Here is a 24779-nt window from a genome sequence, read left to right as displayed (position 1 = left end):
GGTGGGGGGACGATCGTTAATATGAATGTTTGTCCCAATGCATTTGCATCTTGTCGGCAGCACATCCCTTGATGAACGATCGTTTGCTCTTTTGTGATTGCTGCCGGGTTTACAGAGGGCAATGATCAGGAACGGGCGTTCGTACGAGCACTTGTTCACCCAATCGTTGGTCGTGTAAAAGGGTCTTTAGTCTGTATTTTGTGCCATAGACCACTGATTTTGAATGGACTGCTCAACCCACTTATGCAAAATCCGCTCCATCGTGAGTGTCTTGTTTTCACAGTGCAGTTTTATCATGCATTTTGTAGCCAATACTGGGTATGTTCACCAATTCAACATAACCCTGTGTAGTCTGATCCAGCAATCATGTGTTGCTCCCTTCAATCTTATGTTAGCAAGAAGTAGAGGACTGGTAGAAAGGAGTATGACTGCAGAATCAGACTGCACACAGGTTTTCTTTGTAGTCTGGCACGGAGGTCTGCATAACTGCTGTATACAGAAAATGGTCAAATATTCTTAATTAATAAAGTGGAACAGTGCTATGTCTGAGCCAGGTGAGCACCATCCGTATATGTGGACCACTACTTAGTATTACAGACTGAGTAACACTAATATTGACTTATGAAAGACCTCGCTGTGCCCACTGACCAGGGCCGGGGCCCACTACCCTTGGGGGGGCCTACTCGGCCACCGGGTGGTTTACGCTGCCGTCTTGGCTCCTCCAGGAGTGGAATCTCTGGCCAGGGCGTTACCGACGCTCTGGCCTGAGATTCAGTTTCTAGAGGGAGCCCCTGACGTCTCTGTCCATATATGGACAGTGACGTAAGGTTCTCCTGCTGGACCGGAATCCCAGGCCAGAGCGTTGCTGCCGCTCAAAGCCTAACTTCTATATGGGGGCATAAACAGGGCCTAACTTCTATATGGGGGCACAAACTCCCGTTTTACTGCCGCCGTGAGTTCCCCCGCAAAGGTGCCCACTAAGTGTGTCGCCAAAGGGCCCACATAAACCTGGAGTCGGCCCTACCACCGACCATAGGTGCCAGTGAAATCTCACTGTGTATCTCTTTTTACGGAGGTCCGAAAAATCCTTTTAGTTTAGAAAATGTTTCCTTCTTGCTTCTCCTGTGATCACTATCTGGATCAAATACTCTTGTGTGAATGAGTCCTTACATGTGGAGAATGATGGGGCTTCATATAGAGACCGGATTTTACTGACTGGATCTAGCACCGTTTAAGCCTGATATAAGGATTTAATCTGTGAAGTCACCGTGAAACAAATTCCATTTTTTATTATGTGTCATGTAGTGATTTGTTCTCTGCTGATAAGTCCTGTCATGTTTCCTCCCACGTTGTCCTTTCATGTAGGATTTGACAAGATATTGCTTCTAGTTTGTGTGAATGCTTTCCGTCTAGACAGGTTAGCAATCTTCCCTTGACAAAGGCATAAGAAGATAATGGTGTATATACATTATAGCAATGGCCTTGTTAAAATAGAAGTTATGTACAATAATGGTCTAATATAATCCAAATGGGGCGGCTTATTTACTAAAAACAGGCACGTCTGGGTCTTGCAGGGTACCGGAATATTTCATTTTATGGATAATTGGTTGTTTTTAAAATACTTGTGCACATAGACTCAAGCCTCTGCCAACACATTTATGCCGATTTCCTACTGCTCCCCCACTTTACACTAAAGGCCCTATTATATCGGCCAGTTTTTGTCGATTCAACGAGCGCCGATCAACAAGAGAGCTCGTTGATCGGCGCTTGTTTGCTCCTGTCACAATGAGCTATGTGTGGTAGCGAGCACTTGTTACCATGATCGCTTGTCCTCATACGTTATCATGTCGGCAGCGCGTCTCCATGTTTACACAGGGAGATGTGCTGCCAACAACGATAATATTTCAGTTTTTTTAAACGATATGATCAGCTGATGAACGATTGTTTGCTCGGTCATCAGCTGATCGCTGCCCTGTTTACACAGGGCAATTATTGGCAACGAGCGTTCTGTGTAAAAGGACCTTTAAGGTTGGGACCCAAAAACTGCTTATCTGTTGGTGATGTCCTGCTGATCTGACATTGGGCTGTTTTTCTCAACTGAGATTAGCAGGAATACTGGACCAGACTTAGAGTTTAACTGAACATCCTTTCAGGCCAACTATTGCTGGTGTACGGTACAGCAGAGGTACAGGTGCCCATACACATTAGATGACAGTCGGACAAACCCACTGACTTTGCATCAGTAAATATCGGGAAAGAGATCGATCAGGCATGTGAAGGTCCTTTTACACAGGTAAACAATCTGGCAAACGAGCATTCTGAGCGCCCGTTCCCGATCATTGGGAGTGTAAACAGGGCAACGATCAGCCCATGATCAAGCAAACGCTCGTTGATCGGCTGATCGTATCGTATATGCAGCCAAAAATATAACCGTTGTCAGCAGCACATCTTCCTGTGTAAAAAGGGAGACGTGCTGCCGACAAGATAGAAACATATAGGGACGAGTGCTCGTCCCCATACATAGCTCCTTGTGAAAGGAGCAAACGAGCGCTGATCAGCGAGCTGTATCGGTGATCGGTGCTCGTTTACATGCCCAATCACTCACGATGGAGCGGATTTTGCCGGAGATAAGTCGCTGCCAGAGGAGGCTGACAGCGGCGTACTCCCCTCACTCCATTGAAACCACATGAACACTAGACCAAAAATGCTTGTGTGTGGGGGAATCGAGAGGAGTAGCTGTCGACAGAACGAGTGTTCAAGTGTATGGCCACCTTAGTTCACAGGTCTTATATCTAATTTTCTCGAGTTGCTATCCTCTGTTATGTTGTTAATCTCCATTCATCTATTTCTTGACTAGATTTGTTTCTGTGAAAATAGGGTGACAACCAGTATGGCTGCTGCTAACTCCCTGAGAGATTGTCCCTTGGCTTTTCCAGACCAGGTCTGCCTCGTCATTCAGTGATAGAGGACCAAGGGATAGATTACTACATAAACTAGGCTGCTGAGAGAAGGAATCTAGGAAGTCTGGGACATAACCCATATGAAAGCTGCAATGATGACCATGTGGGGTGTCCCCCCTGCTTTTAGGAACATGGATATAAATAACTAGCACCCAAATAGAATATATAACAAGGCCAATACGCCTTTTCACGGCAGTCACTCGGGGGCCTTACTCTGATGCACAAGCCTCTTAACGGCGCATAAGCTCGGCACGGGTGCTCGGCTGTTGGCAGCCGCTCCTGTACTGACAACCATGAACTGTTTAACCCCTTCGATGCCGTGGTTAATCGCAACCACAGCATCTAAGGGGTTTACAGAGGGAGGGGGCTGCCTCTCCAACCCATCGGTGGCCGGCAAATGCAGGACTCTGAACGGTTGCCCCAGGCCTTCCATGACTATATGCCTAGTGGACGTGCAAGTTTTACACTGACAGGTAGTAATGCTTTGGCATACGGAGTATACCAAAGCATTATATAAGCGATTAAAAGATCGCATTGTGAAGTCCCTAAGTGGGGCTAAAAAAAAAAAAAATTATGTCAAATAAAACAAATTTAAAAACTGCAGAGTAAAAAAATAAGAAAAATATTTTTCCCATAAAATGTGTAAAAAAAAAAAGGCGACGAAATTGCTTATTTTATTATTATTTTTTTTTTCTTATATCCCCCTTCCCCAAAAAATGTAATCCATGTTAATTAAGAAGTCCCATGTACCCCATACTGGTACCCATGAAAACTACATCTTGTCCCGCAAATAAACAAGCCCACCTATGGCTACATCGATGAAAAACAAAAAAAGTTATGACCCTTGGAATGGGACGATTTTTAAAACTATTGCGGAACTGCTGTTTTTTCCCCCCATCCTCCCCAAAAAAAGGTTAAATCAATGAACTAGCTCAAAATGGTACCATTAAAACAAAGACCCCCATACAGCTATGTCGATAAAAAAATGAAAAAGTTATGACTCTCTTTGAATACGACAATGAAAAAACTAAAAAACGGGAGATCCCAAGAACGTTGGTCACCATACATTGAAGTAAATGGCGGTTTCCGTATATATCCTAAGTTCTCTTCTCCTCCTGCATGAGGACCACCAGTCCAGCGACAGTCCTGTATATGAGGATTACAGCTCTACTTGCTGGGTATTAGAAGGTCACGCTACTTTATAACTGAGATGCAGTCTATTTTTAAAACCATTGACGTCATTTTTACGCCGTGCAGAATGTTATTTTAACCCATTTAGCACCTCAATAGACAAAAGAAAGAGGAGTCTAAATTGCGGCATCTAAACTTGCAGGACATGATCTCATTGGTCATGCCGGTTATTTTTACAGGTTGTCCTTCGGGTCCTCTTCCCAGACCGCCATATCCTGCAGGGTTTTTTCCGTGCATCAGAAACAAGTATGTGACTAGCTTTCCTTAAATGTTTACTCCGCTCGTCTTTCACTTTATTGAAATGCTGATGGTTATTTACTTTCTCATGCAGTTGGTGCAGTGCGGGAGTTTGTGTCGAGCCACCTGGAAGAACCGGAGATCCCATTCTACCTATGTATGTCAATACCATCACATGTGCTCCTAGTGCGACCTAACAATCTGCAAGACTGGTTTTATATACTGTTTTATAGCTTTGGGTGGTGTATTATCTGCCATGTTACTGAGCTGAAGTCCTTGCACTTTGCTGCAAATGACAGGAAATGTGATTGTCCGACTTCTACCTCGTTCCTTACTGAAGAGTCCAGGAATGTCAGATAGTCTCTATGATAGTCCTTTTTTGACCATCTATCAGTCCCTTTCTCTGTAACTTCATCCAAAGTGAATAAGCAGATGAAAGGGGGAAATAGGTTAGCGGTGCACTTAGCCACTGTGAATCTTCAGTAACAAGAATTTAGGGGGGGCTCTTATGGGTGACATACCAATGAGAACAGAACGTGGCTAAAAATCATTAAAGCGTACCTAACTTTAAAGGTAATTTTTTTAGAATAAGCTCTGTCATATGTGCATACATGAGGTATAACACTATTTCTGGCCATTATATGACTTGTATTCTTCATTATTTAGCAGTTTTCCCCTCTGCAGGCTCTCTCTTTCTCTAAATCTCAGTTGTCTATGAGCCAGTGGGTGAAGCGTAATGGCTATCATGTCTCCTGTACAATGCACACATGGAAGAGGAGAATCCTGCTCTCCTATATTTATGTATCTATCTATCATATATAGAAGCTGCAGCAACATAAAGGACATTATACAGCAGTTATGATCAGTGTAGCTGAGAATCCAGCACTGGGTTGAGACATTACACTTACCAGAAGCTGCAGCATGTCTGGGTGTATCTTTCTTACTTTGGTCCTGCTCCCCTCTGTGTCTCTATGTCTGCGGTTTTTTTCTGTCCCCTCCTCCCCTCCCCCCCTCCCCTTTGTAGACTTCTATGGGCACGCTGTCTGTGATCTGCTCCCCCCTCTCCCTCCATAAACTTCTAATGGCAGGCAGTGAAGAAACACACCCCCGCCTTCTGCAGTCCATCAAGTCTGCTCTGTAACCAGGGATGGACAATGCTTGACAACAGAGGGGGGGACAGCAGATTACAGGAAGGGAGACACCTAGTGGCAGTAACTTCACACAGAATTTGCATGGCTTAAAGAGGCTCTGTCACCACATTATAAGTGCCCTATCTCATACATAAGGAGATGGGCGCTATAATGTAGGTGACAGTAATGCTTTTTATTTTAAAAAACTATCTATTTTTACCACTTTATTAGCGTTTTTTAGATTTATGCTAATGAGTTGCTTAATGCCCAAGTGGGCGTATTTTCACTTTAGACCAAGTGGGCGTTGTACAGGGGAGTATATGACGCTGACCAATCGATGACCAATCAGCCTCATGTACTCCTCTCCATTCATTTACTCAGCGCATAGGGATCCTTTTAGATCGCTATGCGCTGTCTTATACTAACACATTAACAATACTGAAGTGTTTAGACAGTGAATAGACATTCCACGGGGTGTCTATTCACAATCCCTGCACTTCGTTACTCTGTCTGTGGTAGTTATAGCAGAGGAATCGTGATCTCGCGAGATTACGCTGTAGATGACAGGTTACAACGAGATTATGCTTCCTCGGCTTAACTACCATAGAAACAGTAACGAAGTGCAGAGATTGTGAATAGACATCCCGTGGAATGTCTATTCACTGTCTAAACACTTCAGTATTGTTAATGTGTCAGTATAAGACAGCACATAGTGATCTAAAAGGATCCCTATGCGCTGAGTAAATGAATGGAAAGGAGTGCATGAGGCTGATTGGTCTCTGATTGGTCAGCGTCGTACACTCCTCTGTACAACGCCCACTTGGTCTAAAGTGAAAACACGCCCACTTGGGCATTAAGCAACTCATTAGCATAAATCTAAAAACGCTAATAAAGTGGTGAAAATAGATCGTTTTATTAAATAAAAAGCACTGCTGTCACCTACATTATAGCGCCGATCTCCTTATGTATGAGATAGGGAATTTATAATGTGGTGACAGAGCCTCTTTAAACAACTACATTCTAACAATACATTACAAAGCTAATATATATCGGGTATACTATTAGATCAGCATAAGTTGTTTGAACAGTTAGTGTCCATTTGAGGAATAAGAAAAATGTACTCTGAAAATACTTTCATCTGGTAATGTAGAAACTGATAATCTGAGACCTTTTTCAGCACACAACTACAACAATGTGGATTTAAAATATTCAATTAAGTAATTTCTTTTGTTAAAAAACATAATAATAGTAACAAATTTTGAGATTAGATTGTATTTTAAGCTGCCACCCTCTCATTATAAGTAACTTACGAAGATGTTAATGTTTTAAAAAAAAACTGGTGCGGTGATCTGCTCATACCCTCGGCGATCAGCTGTTACCACCAGGCTGCCACAGGGGAAATGTGGTGTAACAGGTGTCCATTCAATTCAATTGCTGCCCATATAATACGGTCTTGAGCAGGGGACCCACTTTATGACATCAATACGCTCTAATAGGGCAGAAGTTACCTTTTATGAGACAACCCCTTTAATATATTTTCATATGACTGTAGATAGAAGTGCACAAATAACAATTCCCTAGTTAAATGTCAGTGTCACTGGAGGATGTCCCCTTTCTTGCCCTGTTAGGCTACATTCATACGAGCGTGGCCAACCTCGGACGTGAAAAATTGCATGCGTTATCACACATCCCCCATAGACTAGAGTCTATGGGGGGGGGGGGGGTGCGTGAAGTCCAAAAAATAGGACATGGCCTATTTTTTCTTGGACTCTTCACATGCTCCGTTGAAACAAGGGTCATAGAAACGGCCCCATTGAAATACATGAGTCCACGTGACGGCCGTTTAACGGCTGTAACACGGACGTTATTCACGCTGGTCTGAATGAGCCCTTACAGGTTCCTTTAGAGTAATGGAGCAGCACCTTTTGCTCATAAGGCTGTATCAATGTCCCAAACTCCTTTCTGTAACACTATTGATGTTTTTGTTGCAGTTATTACTCCTCCCAGGACTGAGCTAAATGAGGATTCCCTAACTCTTTACCAGGTGAGTGAGACTTCACATATTACTGCCTCCATGTGAGTATTGTTACCACCAGCAGGTTTGTGGACCCACTGGACTACTTCACCGGTTTGGCTAAGGACCACCTCTAAGGACGTTATCTAAGTAGCCTCCCGGGTCTCCACACTTTAACTCCTATACAGGGATCTGGTCTTCGCTGCGGGGAGGCTACCAGGTCGCTACCTCTTGAGGTGGTTCCGGCTGAGTAGCTGCTGGCCAAACAGACCCGAGACTGGCAGTATGGAAGCTGATAGCAGATCGCTGGTCACAGGTAGGTAGCGGGTGGCTGGACATTGGCAGATAACAGATAGCAACTGTGGACCGGATACAGGCTGACCACAGAAAGCAACAGCGGACTGGATGCAGGCTGGCAGTGGACTAGTGGATACAGGCTGATAACTGATAGCCATAGCAGACAGGAAAAAGATGCATACAGGAACCTTCGCTGGATAACACCAGGTTGTTCCAATATTGCCTAGGCACCTGGTGACTAGTGATGGTGGCAAAAATATTTCTGGGGGGTTAACAGTGGTTGGTGAGACATTTTTTAATTTAGTTCGCTCTGGTCCTTTAGTAGATAGCCGGCACACGCACTAAGAAGAGAGTGGGCGCAAGCAGGGGATACAAGCAGATGCCGGCGGTTTGGAGGAGGGACAGGCCGCCAGGCAAGGTACGAAACCTGGCGGCGGGGACCGCTGGCAGGAGTGGAACCCACCACTGGCGTTACAAGTATTAAGCCATACACATGGATCTTCAAAACAGAGGAGACCTATTCTGTCAGCCAAGAGGCCAAATAAATCATTGTAAAGTGAGAGCGGGGCTGCTTTTAATATGCCGTTTTATGGGTTACGCTATAATGATCCTTTAGGTCATCTGTGGGTGTAGATATGTTCAAATATAATTTGTATGAACATATATGTAACCTAGAGCAAATGACTAGTGACTACAATGTGATGCCAATTCAGTGATGTGAAAAAGTATTTGCCCCTCGCCTGATTTTTTTATTTTATTTTTATTTCTATGTTTTTTCTATTTTTGCTAATTTGGCACGTTTAAATGTTTCAGATCATCCAACTCATTTTACTATAAGATAAAGACCACACCAGTAAACACAAAATGCAGCTTTTAAATAAACATTGCATTTATTGAGAACAAATATTTACGGAAAACTTTTATCACCCATGTGTAAAAATAACTGCCCCCTGAACCTAATAATTTGGTTGTGCCAGCTTTTTGGCAGTACCATGGTTCCATCATTTATGACAAGTCATCCAGGTCCTGCAGAAGCAAAGCCTCGGACTTCCACACTACCACCGCCAACTTTTTGCCAGAAGACCCATGTCTTCTAAAAAGTTCCACCTTTGACTCCTCAGTCCATAGAACATTATCCCAGGTCTTGGGGGTCACCTAGGTGCGTTTCGGAAAATGCAAGACAAGCCTTTGTGTTCTACATCGTTGCACTTTACAACTCTACCATGGATGCCATTTTTTGCCCAGTGTCTTATTGTGGCATCGTCTACATTGATCTGAGGGAAGTGTGGCCTGCAGTTTTTTAGATGTTCACCTGGGATCTCATGTGACCTCCTGGGTGAGTGTTTGATGCGCTCTTGGCGAAGTTTTGGTAGGTCGGCCACTCCTGGTTAGCTTCACCACTATTCCAAGTTTTCTCCATTTGTGAATAATGGCTCTAACTGTGGTTTGATGGAGTCCCATAGTCTAAGCATTGGCTTTTTAACCCTTTTCAGACTAGTAGATTTTAATGACTTTGTTTGGCATCTGCATTTGAATCTCTAGATTGTGGCACCAAATGCTGCTTTTTGAGACCTTTTAGCCGGCTTCTCATTGCCAACAGGTTCTATTTAAAGGGGTTATCCCTCCGAGTACAGTGCTCGGCTATCTCCAGCAATCTCATAGAGAATAAATGGAGCGCCAGTGGGCATGCACGACCGCCGCTCCGTTCATACATTGGACTCGGGACTCCGTTCTCTTGACTGGTGGAGGTCCCAGCGATGGAAACCCCGGCGATCAAACACTTATTACCTATCCTGTGGATAAGTGATACCCTGTTGTAGTGGGATAACCCCTTTAAAGGGGCTCTGTCACCACATTTTAAGTGCCCTGTCTCCTACATAATGAGATCGGCGCTATAATGTAGGTGACAGCAGTGCTTTTTATTTAGAAAAATTATCTATTTTCACCAAGTTATGAGCGATTTTAGCTTTATGCTAATTGCCTTCTTAATGCCCCGCTGGGCGTGTTTTTACTTTTGGCCATGTGGGCGTTGTGGATAGAAGTCTATGACGCTGACCAATCGGTGACCAATCGGCGTCATACACTTCTCTCCATTCATGTAATCAGCACATAGTGATCCTGCGTTGTTCACTATGTGCTGTCACATACACACACATTGACGTTACTGAAGTGTCCTGACAGTGAATACACATCGCTTCCAGCCAGGACGTGATGTCTATTCACAATCCCGACACTTTGGTAACGTTTGGTACTTACAGCAGAGCAAAGCGTAATCTCGCGAGATCACTCTGTAAATGACAGGTTACAGCGAGATTACGCTTTGCTCTGCTGTAAGTACCACACAAACGTTACCGAAGTGTCGGGATTGTGAATAGACATCGCGTCCTGGCTGGAGGTGATATCTATTCACTGTCAGGACACTTCACTAACGTTAATGTGTCCGTATGCGACAGCGCCGATCTCATTATGTAGACGATAGGGCACTTATAATGTGGTGACAGAGTGTCTTTAAGTGATGTTTAGATTCAACATGTCTGGCAGGAATCATGCCTGGATATAGCTAGTGATTTTGAACCCAATTGTCAATTGAAATTAATTTACTGGTTGATTAATTAGCTAAGGGGGCAATTAATGTTTTTCAAGAAATGGAATCATTATTAGATGTAGTTTGATGATCTGAAACATTCAAGTGTGACAAATATACAAAAAAAGAGAACATTGGAGAACGAGGACAGTAAAGAAAGATATTTGTCCAGTACGTAAATATTGGATGTTTGGAGAGTAATTGGCTATGTTACATTGGTAGTGATCAGTGAGAAGTGTAAAGGGGTATGGCGCAGGGAAGGATACTGTTAGGCTGGCTTCACACGACCTATTTTCAGACGTAATGGAGGCGTTTTACGCCTCGAATTACGTCTGAAAAGACGCCTCCAATACGTCGGCAAACATCTGGCCATTACTTGCAATGGGTCTTACGATGTTCTGTGCAGACGAGCTGTCATTTTACGCGTCGCTGTCAAAATACGGCTCGTAAAATGACTCCAATGAAAACGGCTCCAAGGCCGTAAAAAATGCCGCAAAATAGGCGAGTTGCTAAAAAAACATCTGAAAATCAGGGGCTGTTTTCCCTTGAAAACAGCTCCGTATTTTGAGACGTTTTTGACTCTGCGTGTGAACATACCCTTAGGGTCCTCTGACATGGGCCGTGGAAACGAGCGCCGATCAACAAGACAGCTCGTTGATTGGCGCTTGTTTGCTCCTTTCACAAGGAGCTAGTATGGAGACGAGCGCTCGTTACTCCGATCATTTGTCCCCATACATTATTATCATGTCGGCAGCACATCTCCGTTTGCACAGCGAGACGTGCTGCCGACAACCATATTATTGATTGCTGCATAAACAATACGATCAGCCGATGAATGAGCGTTTGCTCGTTCATCGGCTGATCGTTGCCCTGTGTTCATCGGCTGATCGTTGCCCTGTGTACACAAGTTCATATGAATGCTGTTTTCCCGACAATTGGCCCATGTAAAGCTGCATTCACACGAGCGTGACCGATCTATCCGTGTTTATTGTGTTTTTTCATCAGTGTCCTTTGCGTGTGCCATGTGTTTTTCACGCACGCACTTTTTCTTCAATGTAACGGATGCATAAAAGACGGACAGCACACGGATGTGCTGTCCATGGTTTTCACGCACCCATTGACTTCATTGGGCGGCTAGATGCGTGAAAACGCACCAATAGAGCACATGCAGTGAGTTTCACGCAACAGACGCACGCTGTGTGAACACTCCTGCATGTGTGAACAGCGCCATTGAAATGAATGGGGCCGTATGCTGCACGTGTTTCAAGGCCTAGCACACTGACGAGATTCACGCTTGTGTGAATGAGCCCTAAAAGGTCTCTACAAGGCTATGTATGCCGAACAATCCGACAATCAATGAGCAGTGAAATGCTTAGTCAGTGGAGCCATTAAAGGGGTTGTCCAGGATTACAACAACGGGAATCCCAGATGACTAATGGGAAGATCACCTAATGTAAAGACTGAATATCTACTAAATACCAGCGCGAAGAGTGAAGAATTATTATCTTGATGCTTTCATGCTTCCTATGAGCTCTGGGTGCAGGGTCTTCCCTGTGCATCTGAGACGAGACCCTACTGGTGGTTTTCTATAGGATCAGTTTGCTGTGTGGGTCTTTCCGTCCTCCTCTACAGTAGTAACCTGAGCCCCCTGCTTGTGTGTTCAGCCTGGAGTAGGTTCCTGGGAGGAGAGGGGGCTCGGAGCTCTTGGCAGCTTGTGAAGGGGTCTTTCTTCTCTGTAACGTTCCGGCAGCGGAGCCTCTCCTGCCTCAGACTTTCATCTTGCCGGCAGCCCTGTTATTTTTGGCCGGCTTTCCATGACTGCTGTTCCTAATAGAGGCGCTTCCACTGAACCTTAAACTACTCAATAAAAGTGTCACCGGAGGAGGGAGGTCCATCCCCAGGGCTCACAGGGCAATAAGACACATCCTGCCGTCATGAAGATTGTGTATTTTGGGGGAAGAGGGTACTTAGATCTGAAGGAGGACCACTGTTGTGTAGACTGACACCGGATAATAGTCCCCCTGGTGCTCGGCGTTTATTTTTCATGTGGAAAAGTTATCAGCCCTTTGAACATGTTGTGATCAGAAGGAAAAGCGTTGTATAGATTTCCTCCTCTATAAATCGCTGAGCGGAAAGCAAGTTGATAAAAAAAAATTTGCGTCTGTCAAATTGTTTTATTTTATAGCATGTCTGATTTATATATGTCCCAAAAAAGAACAATCCCAGCAGCAGCAGCAGCCAAGTCTCGGCCTGTAAGTAAAAAGGATAGTAAAGCGGAGAAGGTATTCAAGATCCGACATCAGAAACATCTGCATGGTGTGCACTGAAGCCAAACGTATCACTTTTTATTCTTTTTTGGTTATTATGTAGGGACTTCTGCCCTTGCGGGCTTCCAAAGTTCATGCAAAGAGCATAGATGAACCTACACGAGTATATTAGGGAGATGTATATACCAGTAAGGCCCCATGCACATGACCGTAGCCGTGTCCTATCTTTTTGCGGTCCGGACTCCCGGCCAATGCACAGACCGTGGAAACGACGGTCATGTGAATGAGTCCACAATTCACCCGTGTTTTTGCGGGTGAATTGCAGACGCAAACGAACGTTTGTGTGCATGGGGACTTCAGTTCACACGGCGGATTTTGTGTGGCGGGTCCCGCTACAAAATCCGTTGCGGAATTATTCCCGTCGGCAGGAAGACTCCTCATTTTGACTTCAATAGGAGGTTCGGGCGGAATCCGCCCTAAAGCCCTGTTCACACTGAGTTTTTTTGCAGGTGGAAAAATGTGCCTCAAAATTCCAGGCAGAATTTTGAGGCAGATTTTTCCGCCTGCAAAAAACTCAGTGTGAACAGGGCCTTAGGGCGGATTTCGCCCGAACCTCCTATTGCAGTCAAAGGGATTTTGACCTGCCTGCACGCTATTTGCAGCGTTTTCCGGCCACTGAGCGCTGCGGGCAAAAAATGCCACGGAAAACGCTTTCTCTGCCTCCCGTTGTTGTCAATGGGAGGTCAGAGACGGAAATGCCCGAAGAAATGGCATGTCGCTTCTTTTTCCCGCGAGCGTGTTTTTTTACGCTCTCGGGAAAACAACGTCTCTGCCTCCCATTGAGATCAATGGGAGGAGATTTCTGACATTTTTTGCCGCGTTTTTCAACGCCGTTTCCACGGCAAAAAACTCTGTGTGAACATACCCTTAGGCCGTGTTTACACAGAGTTTTTTTGCAGGCAGACTTTGACATGACTGCACTCTTTGTGCCACGTTTTTTGCTGCGTTTTTCAGCCAAGGGAAAAACATGCAGCGACAACCGCTGTCTCTGCATACCCGTTGATGTCAATGGGAGGTCAGAGACGGAAACGCCTAACGGTAGAGCACATTGCTTTTTTTTGGGGGGGGGAAATAACGCCTCTGTCTCCGATTTGAAATCAATGGGAGGTCGATTTCGGAAGTTTTTTTAGCGCGGTTTCCGCATCAAAAACAGCACCTAAAAAAACTGTGTGAACTAGGCCTAGGATCGAACAGGACGCTTCTTTTTCCCCGCTTGCTGAAAAAAATCAGCTAGCGGGAAAAGGAAGCATCCAACACCCATTGAATGAATGGGAGGTAGAATTTGTGTGAACTGGGTCTTATACTGGTAATATGGAATAAGCTGCATTTACCAATATCAATTCCCTGTTATATATTTTTATGACCAAAATCACTCACCAGGCACTTGTGTGAATGAGATTTCATGCTGCAGGTGGTTTTACAGCAGCTTTTGTTCTTTTTATGACCTCGCTGTTATCCTGCTGTATTCTCTTTTTGCTCCCGCTTATAAAGATTCCCTCAAGGCTACATTCACACGAGCGTATCAGAGCCACGCGCGTGAAAAACGCATGGGAATCTTGTCCGTGTGCGCTGCGTTATGCATCAGTGTGCTTTGCGGATGGCCTGCGTTTTTCATGGAATTGATGCGCAAATTACTTTCAGCACATGGATGTGCATCCGTGTGCGGTGCGTGGTTTTCACGCACCCACTGACTTCAATGGGCGCCTAGGTGGGTGAGAAACGCACCAATATAGGACACGCAGTGAGTTCCACGCAACGGACACACGCTGCGTGAAAACTTCAGGTGTGAATGGCCCTATTGAAATCAATGGATCCGTGTCCTGTGCGTGATTTTCACGCACACAGCACATGGACGAGTTTTACGCTAGTCTGAATGAGCCCTAAGCTTTAGGGTATGTTCACACAGATTTTTCAGGCGTATTTCGGAAACACAATTGTGCTCCGAAATACGCCTTGAAAACACCTGCAAACAGCTTCCCATTGTTTTCAATGGGTAAAAGCTAAATAATGCATACAAGTCCTAATTTTACGCACTGTAGCAAGAAACGCAGCGTAAAAATATACCTCGTAAAAAAAGACGTGCACGTCCCTTCTTGAGGCAGATTTTCACAATTTCCTATGAAAGCGTTTGGCAGATCTGCCTCAAAACGCGTGGTTTATGGGAGCTGTTTCTAGGTGTTTTTTCGGCCATATTACGAGGTGTAAAATACGGCTGCAATATGCCAGTGTGAACATACCCTTAGACCGGTTTTAGACCGTGGCACTGCCACATTTCAGCATCCATACTACACCTGTACCCCCGTGGTTCTATTGAAATGAACTTGGCTCACCACACTTTCCCAATACAGAAATATATAGTATATAATTCAAATAGCTTAGGGTTTTGTCAAGGTCGCCCTCGGATTCCCCCCGGCCGGCCGCAGACCCCATAATTATAGCCTACTTGTACTGGATGCCTAGGACTTGGTTCTTCGCTGGTGGTTCCTTCCTGTCTGAAGCTTTTGATCTGCTCCCTGTGAAGACATCGCTCAACCCTTAAACGTCATTTCAAAAGCCTGCTTCGCCTTTCAGATCGTCCTATGTGTCTCTAAATGTTTGCATTCTGGATTGGGCCAGTCATCCCCGCTCACTCTTTGAAGTGCTCTCGGTTCCATTGATCTTCAAACATCAAACTAAACAGACCTGTGGCACTTTAATCTGCTACCATCCTGGGATGGAAGGAATGCCTCACATGCCACCCGCTTTCCCTGCTCGGGGACACTCCATTGTTATGTTCTTCTAGAACATCAGAGCTGTTTACGTCTGAAGAACCAAACATAGATTCGGTGACAGATTTACAGATCACCTCCTCTCCGTTCTCCCCATCTCGGCCACTTTTTCTTTTACCCTTTTATACTTTTTTTTGTCTTTTCTTCGCCGTATGACTTTATGCTTTGTGTATCTGAGGCTCGGTGTCGCCCAGCCCCGTTGTCTTTGTGTTTTTTTTCTATTGCTGGGTGTATGTGCGGCCTGTTCCTCCCTGCAATGAATTCTCTATGACCCTCAGGGCCTTTTTCCTCACGAGGCTTTGAAGTGTTTGCCCAGAGATTGACTGACAAGGAAGTTTTAGTGGCGGCACCAGGGGGAATGGACAAAAAAAAAAAAGAGGGACGCGCTTTGAACTAAAGATCTTTCAGTTTGGGAGATGCTGGCTTTAGTTATCTCCTTCACTATGTTAATTATTCACCACGATAATTGGGGGGGGGGGAGAGTAAAGAGAGAGAGAGGAGGTTATTAAAAAATTCCAGCACTAACACGCTACACAAACCTCATTTTTCCAGCCTCCCGAGTGCATAAAAGAAATGTTGTGTTTAAAGGGGGCTAGTGCGTTTCAAGGGGCCCCTTTCTAAGCTGTCCTTTCTCTAAATAGTGAAATCCCTACAGATGAAACATCAAAGCGTTGGCGAGTGTTCTCTCTCTCGGAGTTTTGACCATGTCTGGTACTTTGTAATTAAAGTTTACGGAAAGCTGTCTTTGTTTTCCGGTGCCATGCAACCTTACACAATACAGATTGAAAAGGAAATGTTAAAAAGCCCCATACTGTGCCCTGTTTCATGTGCTGCTCCCATCTGACCTGATAACAGTGGCAGCACTCCCGAGAGTAGTCCGCACTACTACTCCACACCTCCTGCCACACACGGGTCAGCTCACGTTTTACATGAAGAGGCAAGTATAGGCTCAATTCCTAGGGAATGGGTTACGCAATGACATAAGCTCGGCTCTATCATTGTGATGTCACCTGTCAGCTCCAGTGCCCTACCAAACCGGTCCCATCATCTTGTATGTCCCCACATATCTATCGATTGCTTGGTATTACCTTGTCTGACTTTATTGCCGTATGAAAATGACTCTGCAAGTGTTTCTTGGGGCGGTCCGTTTCCCCGCAAGTGCTCCTGTTCTCGCCGTTTTAGCCTGCTCAACTCTGCCCCCTTGCTTAGGATTGATGTCGGCACAGTATGGCCACGTCGCTCTCATCCTCGCTGAAGTCTCACGCATTCGCCACTCGCATTCTTTCCAGCGCACGCCCAGTATACTACCCCATCTGTCGTAACCTCTTAAAAGCGCTACAGTAATAATAATAATTTATGAATATATTTATGAAACGATCAACATTTTTATCCATGCCTCTATCTCTTTATATGGTTATTTTAGATTATTTGATTCATAGATAGTATAATAGATAAATAGATGCGTGCCGAGAGGGCAGATGGCGAAATAATTGGATATATAGACTAACAGAAAAATGAGAGATCTAGTTTGGTTGGTTGGTTGTATGAATGGAAGGAAAGCTGTATAGATTATATCTATCCATCCATCTATTGATTCACTTTATATAACCGATGCATAGATATATTGACAGAAGGATAGATAGAGAGATGCCTATCTATGAATCCATCTAATACACAAGAAAGTTTAGCACAGCACATTCCAGAAATATCAGCAAATTCCAGCAAAACAAAAAAAGTGTACAGATGCAAGTACGCACGTGACTGCAAACAATACACAAGAAAATGGCGACAGCACACTGCGAACACCAATGCCACCTAAACACTGTATATATATATATATATATATATATATATATATATAAAAATAAATATGCATTGCTGCTGAATCTACTTATAATAGGGAGGTTCTTAGCACACATTTTGATCAAATTGTGTGAGCCCACCTGCCACGACAAGGCGACTTCTATAAGGTGGGTCCTTACGCTCATACACGACTGTTCTGGGTCTGAGCCTGCAGAATATACTTGGATGGTAGAAACCAGCTTTAAACGAATTAAAATCACCCAGGGCATTTTTACTGGCACCTGTACTGACTGGTTCCCTTTAATACTGATAGTCCTAGAGATTGAATTATGAGTGTGCAATTGGAAATTTATGTACTGATGCTCCATTGTCATCTTATTATTATTGTTGTCCAGTTACATTGACCATGTATGAATGATGTGATATCACCTACTACAAATAGAAGAGGGGACCTCCGGGTGATGGGTAACCCCACCATTATAGGAAATAAGGGCCCGAGCACACATTTGCACTAATCTTCAGCTCATCATATTTAGAAGAGAGGCTGGATATGACTCTTGATCTAGTTCCCCCATCCTTGTGTGGCAGCGTTGTGGTGCTTCTAGAAATGATGGGCTTTGCGTAGTTTTACAACCCGCTATAAAGATGAGGCACATCACTGACTCTTTCCAAGACTGCTTAGCTTTCTGGACTGGCTCCTGCCTAAAGCTGGCCACATACATAAGATAATGCGATGCGGCCGATCAGTCGTCCGTGGATTCGTTCGTATGGAACCAAAAAAAAAAAACTGCCTCCCTGGGGCTGGCGCAAAGTGGCAAATGATCGACCAAATTTAGGTGATCATGCCATACACATGTCGTTTTTGCCAAACACGAACAAAATTTTCACACCTGGCCGATCACATTTTCGGCAGACGTCGTGAACGATCCTTTGCATTCATTTTTCAAATGATGGTTGGTCAAAATCACTCATTTCGGATGACTTTTATCTTGTGTGTGTGTGGCCTGGTCAGCATTGAAGACCATGTGTAAATCTCCGATCCCATAGACATTGGTTTCAGGTGCACATTGTACACATTGGTGGCAGCAAAATACTGACCTTTACACCCGTTGTCTTCACTTGAGAATTTTATTGTTATTTCTATGGTGTGAACAAACCGGCATTTAACAATATACATTATCCACGTTTCACTTCAGAGGCCTTAATTACACGGGTTTTATGTGCATTTAGTTCCACTTTCAATAGATGTATTTTCCAGTCACCAGCTGTCACTCAGACTGTGTCTGCGCAGAGTATTTCAGGATCCTGGTATATGGCAAGTGATTTGTGTGTGTGTGATCCTAGTGACTGGCTTCATAAAATGTGAAATAGGACCCAATTCACTGTATGTTGATTTCTTTTTTGCTTATTGGCTCCTATTAACCCTCACTTGTACGTATATTGTTGCCCCTTCCGGAGGTAATAAACTGCTAGTCAAGTTTTTGCACGTAAACGTTATTTTTTGTATAATGAAAAGTTTATACAATTTTCCGATCTACTTTTTGTATTAATCGTTATGATTTACTTCCACTGGATAAAAATCCTGGTCATGTGATGGACACACGGGCACAGGACTGGTTACAGTAGGGCAACGTTCACACGTAACGGACGTACGAACGGAAAGTCTGCAGCAGAATATAGTAGCGGTAAAGTGGATGAGATGTGATCAAATCTCCTCCAGACGCCGCAACGTTTTCCACACAGACATTGACCTGCAGTGGATATTTTTAAACGCTCGGCACGTCAATTTCTGCCGCAGAAAATACACGGATTTGTTGCGGATTTCTCCATTGAATTCAATGGGGAAGAAGAAATTCGCAAGCAAAATCCTATATGCAAGTCTAGATAAGTTACAATAACAAAAAAACACTATACTGAAAATGTAAAATAAAAACCTCTCCGCACCTCCCCTGGCAACGCTTCTCTGCTTTCTTGCCGACCTCCAGCGATGATGCGTCAACACGTGACTGTCTTATGTGACAACACGTCATGCTGGAGGCCGGGTATACAGAGGCTGGCATGGGACCAGGGTAGTGTTACCACAGGAGCGTCAGGGAAAGTGAGTGGGTTTTTTGGTCTTTTTTAAATACTAGTCTGTTTTCTGCAGCAAATCCGATAGATGTGGATGTAGCCGATGTGTATCAGAGCCCTGTCTTGTAACGAACCATTCACCTGCGTAGCCATCACAAGACCAGGACAGATAGACCTGCAGCTGTTGTTTTTCTGTAATATTGAGGGATATATTATATATATATATATATATATCTCCGTCATGCTGCCAAAACAACTCTGACCCGTCGGGGCATGGACGCCACAAGACGTCTGAAGGTATTCGGTGATAACTGGCACCAGACGTTCACAGCTCACGTGCCCCTTGCAGGTGCTTTTGGCGCTGGACAGGATTCAGCATGGGCACTTTGACGGGTCCAACATGCAGCAAGCTCTGCGCTGTTTGTCCTGACACCTTTCTATCATAGCCAGCATTACCTTTTTTTGCAATTTGGGCCACACTATACCTTTTATTGGATCAGACCAGAAGGGCTAGCCTGAGCTCCGAACTTGCATCAATGAGACTTGGGCACCCATTACCCTGTCGTTTCCTTGGAATACTTTTGGTACCACCTACTATATACCGGGAACCCCCCACAGAACCGGCTGTTTTGGAGATGCTCTGACCCAGTCGTCTAGTCATCACAATTTGGCCCTGGTCATTCTCTCAGATCTTTACACTTGCCCATTTTTCCTGCTTCCAACACATCAACTTCAAGAACTGACTGATCACTTGCTGCCCAATATATCCCACCCCGTGACAGACGCCATTGTAATAAGATAATAAATGTCATATCACCTGTCAATGGTTTTAATGTTATGGCTGACCGGTGTATAATGTGCATACAATATTTTATGCAACAACTGATGTCTTCTTGGTTGTCATCTCACCCTCAGGCCCAGCTTTTTCCTGCTGCTGTTCTTCATTTTGGGTCACAAAAGCTGAGAGGTAAGAATTGACCCGGACTACCAATTCCATCTGCCATGTATTAGGTCTCGTAATGCATAGACCCCTTGAGGCGTGAACGTAGCGTTAGACGAAGATTGCTGAAAGGCCCAGCCTGTTGTTTGCCTGTCCTGGTAGCTGTGAGCCACAGAATATAATGTACTATCACTCCTTGGCTTTGCCTCATTACACTATTCCTTTCACACGTAGTTACATCCTCAATAACCTAATAGTTTTGTACATTGCTCGCCACAAGGGCAGCGTACTGTCATCATACACGGTGGGACGTTGCTGAGATTTTCATAGATTTTTATAGCACTGCCGGGGGACCGGAAGTCTAGTTGCACAGCCTTCTTTTATGTCGATACGACTCTTCGTCATGTGACCGGCCCCGCTGTACTCTATATACAAGCAGTAGCAGTAGTACAGCGATTACATAGAGTACAGCGGGGCCGGTCACATGACAAGAGTCTTATCGACATAAAAGAAGGCTGCGCAACTGGACTTCCGGTCCCCCGGCAGTGCTATAAAAATCTATGAAAATCTCAATCAGCGTGACGGGGACCGGAATGTATATTAGTGAGTGTATCACATACTGCAGGGACTACACTGATAATCATTTTTGGTCCCCACATAATTCCTTTTAACAAATTAATAATTACCTATATAAGCATATAGGAGAAATGTAGTGAACCATGGATTGCCAGGTAGACCTTATTGCTTATTGTTGATTAATACCTTTTTCGGAGGGCTTAAAGGGTATGAACACCTTTGCAACCACATTTTATTTATTGTTCCAATGCATCTAAAATGAAAAAGGAAGCAGCTTTGCAAATGGTCTTTATTTAAAAAATGTCCTTCTCTTCGGGGTCTACAGTTCCTATGCAGACCTATGCATCTCCATAGAAACAGACTACAAACTCTGTCTATCCGGATCCTACAGTCCGACTCCCCTCCATCTGTTCCCTGCTTTTTGCGAACATGCCAGTTCCGTAGATCAGCCAGAAGTAGGGGACAGATGGAAGGGAGTATGACTATAGGATCAGACTACACCGTTTGTTTGTAGTCTGTTTCTATGGAGATGCATAGGAGCTGTAGACACAAAAGTGTAATCTTTTTTTTTTTTTTTTACTATTTGCAAATTTTAGATGCATTGGGACAATCAAAGAAATGGTGCTAGGGTGGGCCTTCACTTTAACCCTTTCTCGGCCGTGGACTTATTTTAATACATCATGACTTTAAAACACCCAGGATCTTGGCTTTCAAATAATAACAGGATCAAAGCCCTAGGTCCAATATTAAGGGGGCAGCACTTGTTTAAAGCTGGGGAGCAGGATGAAATGCTTTACTTTCTGTGTTAGAGGAGGGGGGTGGGGGGGTCTGCACTTGATAGCAGGAAGAAAGATCGCAGCTTGTTACCGTCATCTCTCCTCCTGCATTTCCTCCAGTGACCCCTGGGGGGGGATACAAACTTTTCTTCACCCTTCTTACCAGTGAGAGAGGATATGTGATCTCTGAATACCACAGTTGGGGGGGGGGGGGGGGTCTTTTCTACTACAAGGGTGAAAAGATGAACAATTATACATCTAATCAAACCTCTGCGACCATTTCACGACTCCAGGACTCTGATGTTTACCAGCACCTGGATTGCCGAGATTTTTGGTCTATTCACTTCTGGTGTTGCTGTGAAGATAAATGCATGTAGACATAAGCTTAAGCGACATGTATGAACTCTGCACATCTTGAACTTTTATTTTTAGGCGGTATCGTGTGTCTCAGGCTCTGCCCAGATCAATCTTTTAGCCACAAACATGACTTTTTATGCGTTATTTACACGTCATGCTTGGATGCAAAATTGCATGAAGGCGCCTAGGAGGGTAACGTGCCAGTGGCATTTTCACAATGTGACCGGGACGTTACTTTCCGAAAATATTATTCATGGTGGTATATTTTTAATTTTATAGTTCAGGTTTCAATTGTGTACGTCAAAAGTGGGAAAATTTCCCGGGCAGAGTTTTAGTAAATTGTAGGTAGAGGCAACCTAGGAGTCTACAGGGACCTAGAAACATTGTACGTCAGATTCTATGGATCCTGTGGAATTTAACTCCTTATATTAGTTTTACCACAAAAGACGGCTTTATACAAGCAATGGGTTAATGTTTCCATAATCTTTTAATACAACTTCCCCCCACTCTACAGAACATTTCCTGCGGCATCACTTCGTGAATGAACCAATGTCTCCTTCCCAAGCTGACATTTTAGTTGCCAGGTAAGAGGCCCTAAATGAAAATAGCACGGCACAATGTGATCATGTTCACTGGAGTTCAGGCATTGCTTTCTACCTGGACAGGGCCATGCCACGTGTGCCATCTATGTCTGCAGCACCCGTGATGGAGGACCATCCAGAGGCCAGCTCATCGGATGCCCACAGAGCACCAGAGAATTACGAAGAGCAGTCTGGAGTCCCCGATTCTCATCAACAAGTTCAAAGGGATCACGGCAAAGTACCCAAGTGGCTGAAACTACCAGGTAATAAGCGCACACGGCTGATGCCACGTGGTCCGAAATTTAGACTAAAAAAAAAATATATCTCCTACCTCCAAATGCTAATTGCTGATGCTTTTTATTTTCTCAGGAAAGAAGTGACATTCCTATGAGGCACGAAGATGTCTGGTTACCAGTTATGAGTTCTTTCTGTTGCGGAACGTGTTCTGGATGGTGGATTGATTGACGATAGACCCTTGCAAGTTCTTATGGTTGAGCTTATACAGATGTGAATTGTGCCACACGCGTTTCACGTCTTGTTTCAGTGGCGCTGCAGTAGGGACGCACTAGGAAAGTTGTTTGCATCATTAAACTAATTTAATTAAAATTTCATTTTTTCTATACGCCCTTTTATGTTCCACACAACCTTAACTGACAGCATGTGAGCCAACGGCGTGAATCCGGTGAGCTTGACATCAGGTATAGAGTGGAGACTCTTGTCTGGATTGATGGTAATGTTCTCTAAGTGGAAAAAAAACTTTTTAATGGATGAACATGTCCGTTTTTGTAAGTTGTTTTCTAACTGCTTTGGATAATGATCCAAAATGATGCCTCCGATGGCACAACACCGCCTTGTGTTAACGAGGCAGGAGAATACTTAAAATGTCCAAACGCCTTTGAAGTCAGCTACTTGGCTCTGATCTCTTTCCACTTCACCATATTGACTTTGCTAATTACTCATCCTCCAACAACAAGGAACCCAAACTGAAAAGGTCCTTTTTACCTAGAGTTTGTCTGCACTCCCCGTTTCCTCCACCCCATGCTTTACTTGGCTTGTGCTTTTCCTGGGTTGAAATTGTCCTTTGTTGGCACGGCTTCCTCGGTGAGGTTGCGTCTGAGCCACACATGAGATGCCGGAGCTGATAAAAGGGACAATCCTTGGCATTTATAACCGGCAGGGAATAAAATGCACTCAGTGTTCCTCATAATCTTTTGCGTCACCTCTTAATACAGCTACACAATTTCCCTTCCTCTGATGCAGCATGGAAAACAGACCTGCGTCTATAGCGACACTCCCCTGGTCTTTGTGTTTATGTGCTAAGAGGTGGTTAATTGTGACGGCTGCGACACCCTAGTGCATGTGGAAAGTATATTAAGTGCCGGCTCCTTTCCCTTGGTGACTGTTGCTCCTCCCCTCCCTACACACACGGCTTCATATCAATTCACCAAGCATCAAAGCAACACCTGTCTTTGTCTCTAGTCAGGGAATGTTTTCCTTCATGCCTAATGACTTCCAAATGCTTCAAGGGAGGGAGGGGGTCGGACTGCAGAGTCAAAGAGAAGCTATAGTTTTAGCAGACGCAAAGGGACGACTTGGTATTTAGAGACGGATCGAGTTTAAAAGAGGATATAGGGGATGTTTTAGAAAAAAGGGGGAAAAACTTTTGGGAGGCTCGCTGGACAGAGAGGAGTCACGCTGTCTGAAGGACTCGGTCTGTTTTCGGAAGTATTTCTCAAGATGCTCATGAAAAATGTTTGTTTTTTTTTATTTCCCCCCATTTCTCCATAAAATTCTTTGAAGAGTGGCCAAAATTGCAAATGACGAGCAGTTCTAGGAGATGAGATAAGCAACTTGTGATCCGGCTGCGGATTCATCAGAAGAGAATGAATACATGTGGTTAGATGGTGTCTTTCTGTAAAATATTGCAGAGCTTCAGTCGTCCTCTTCTGTCAAGTGAAGAGTTCTAGTTAAAGGGGAACTAAACTTTCAAAAAAACTTTTGACATGTCATAGTAACATGTCAAGTTTTGATCGGTGGGAATCCGAGCACCGAGACCTCAACTGATTGCTAACAGACTTTCTATTGAGCTCGTGCATCTGCCGCTTCGTTTTAGATTGGTGGTGGGGGGGGGGTCTCAGTGCTTGGACCCTCCCCGTTGAAAGTTTAGT

At 44.3% G+C, this 24779-nt stretch overlaps 1 protein-coding gene across 3 annotated transcripts in view; it reads left to right on the top strand.

Annotated features, from left to right (window-relative positions):
* Positions 1-23231, top strand: part of ASPSCR1 (ASPSCR1 tether for SLC2A4, UBX domain containing) — a 40070-nt gene extending 16839 nt beyond the window's left edge. For all 3 annotated transcript variants that reach the window (XM_075846225.1, XM_075846226.1, XM_075846227.1), the window contains exons 10-16: positions 4331-4397; positions 4483-4545; positions 7510-7562; positions 20297-20348; positions 22545-22614; positions 22696-22874; positions 22981-23231. In XM_075846225.1, the coding sequence (XP_075702340.1) occupies positions 4331-4397; positions 4483-4545; positions 7510-7562; positions 20297-20348; positions 22545-22614; positions 22696-22874; positions 22981-22991 (495 nt within the window). In that variant the 3' untranslated portion in view covers positions 22992-23231. The remainder of the gene's footprint in view (positions 1-4330; positions 4398-4482; positions 4546-7509; positions 7563-20296; positions 20349-22544; positions 22615-22695; positions 22875-22980) is intronic.
* Positions 23232-24779: the final 1548 nt, after the last annotated feature.

This window comes from Rhinoderma darwinii, chromosome 13 (genome assembly GCF_050947455.1).
Source record: "Rhinoderma darwinii isolate aRhiDar2 chromosome 13, aRhiDar2.hap1, whole genome shotgun sequence".
Taxonomy (NCBI): Eukaryota; Metazoa; Chordata; class Amphibia; order Anura; family Rhinodermatidae; genus Rhinoderma; species Rhinoderma darwinii.
This window is presented reverse-complemented; position numbering and strand designations above follow the sequence as displayed.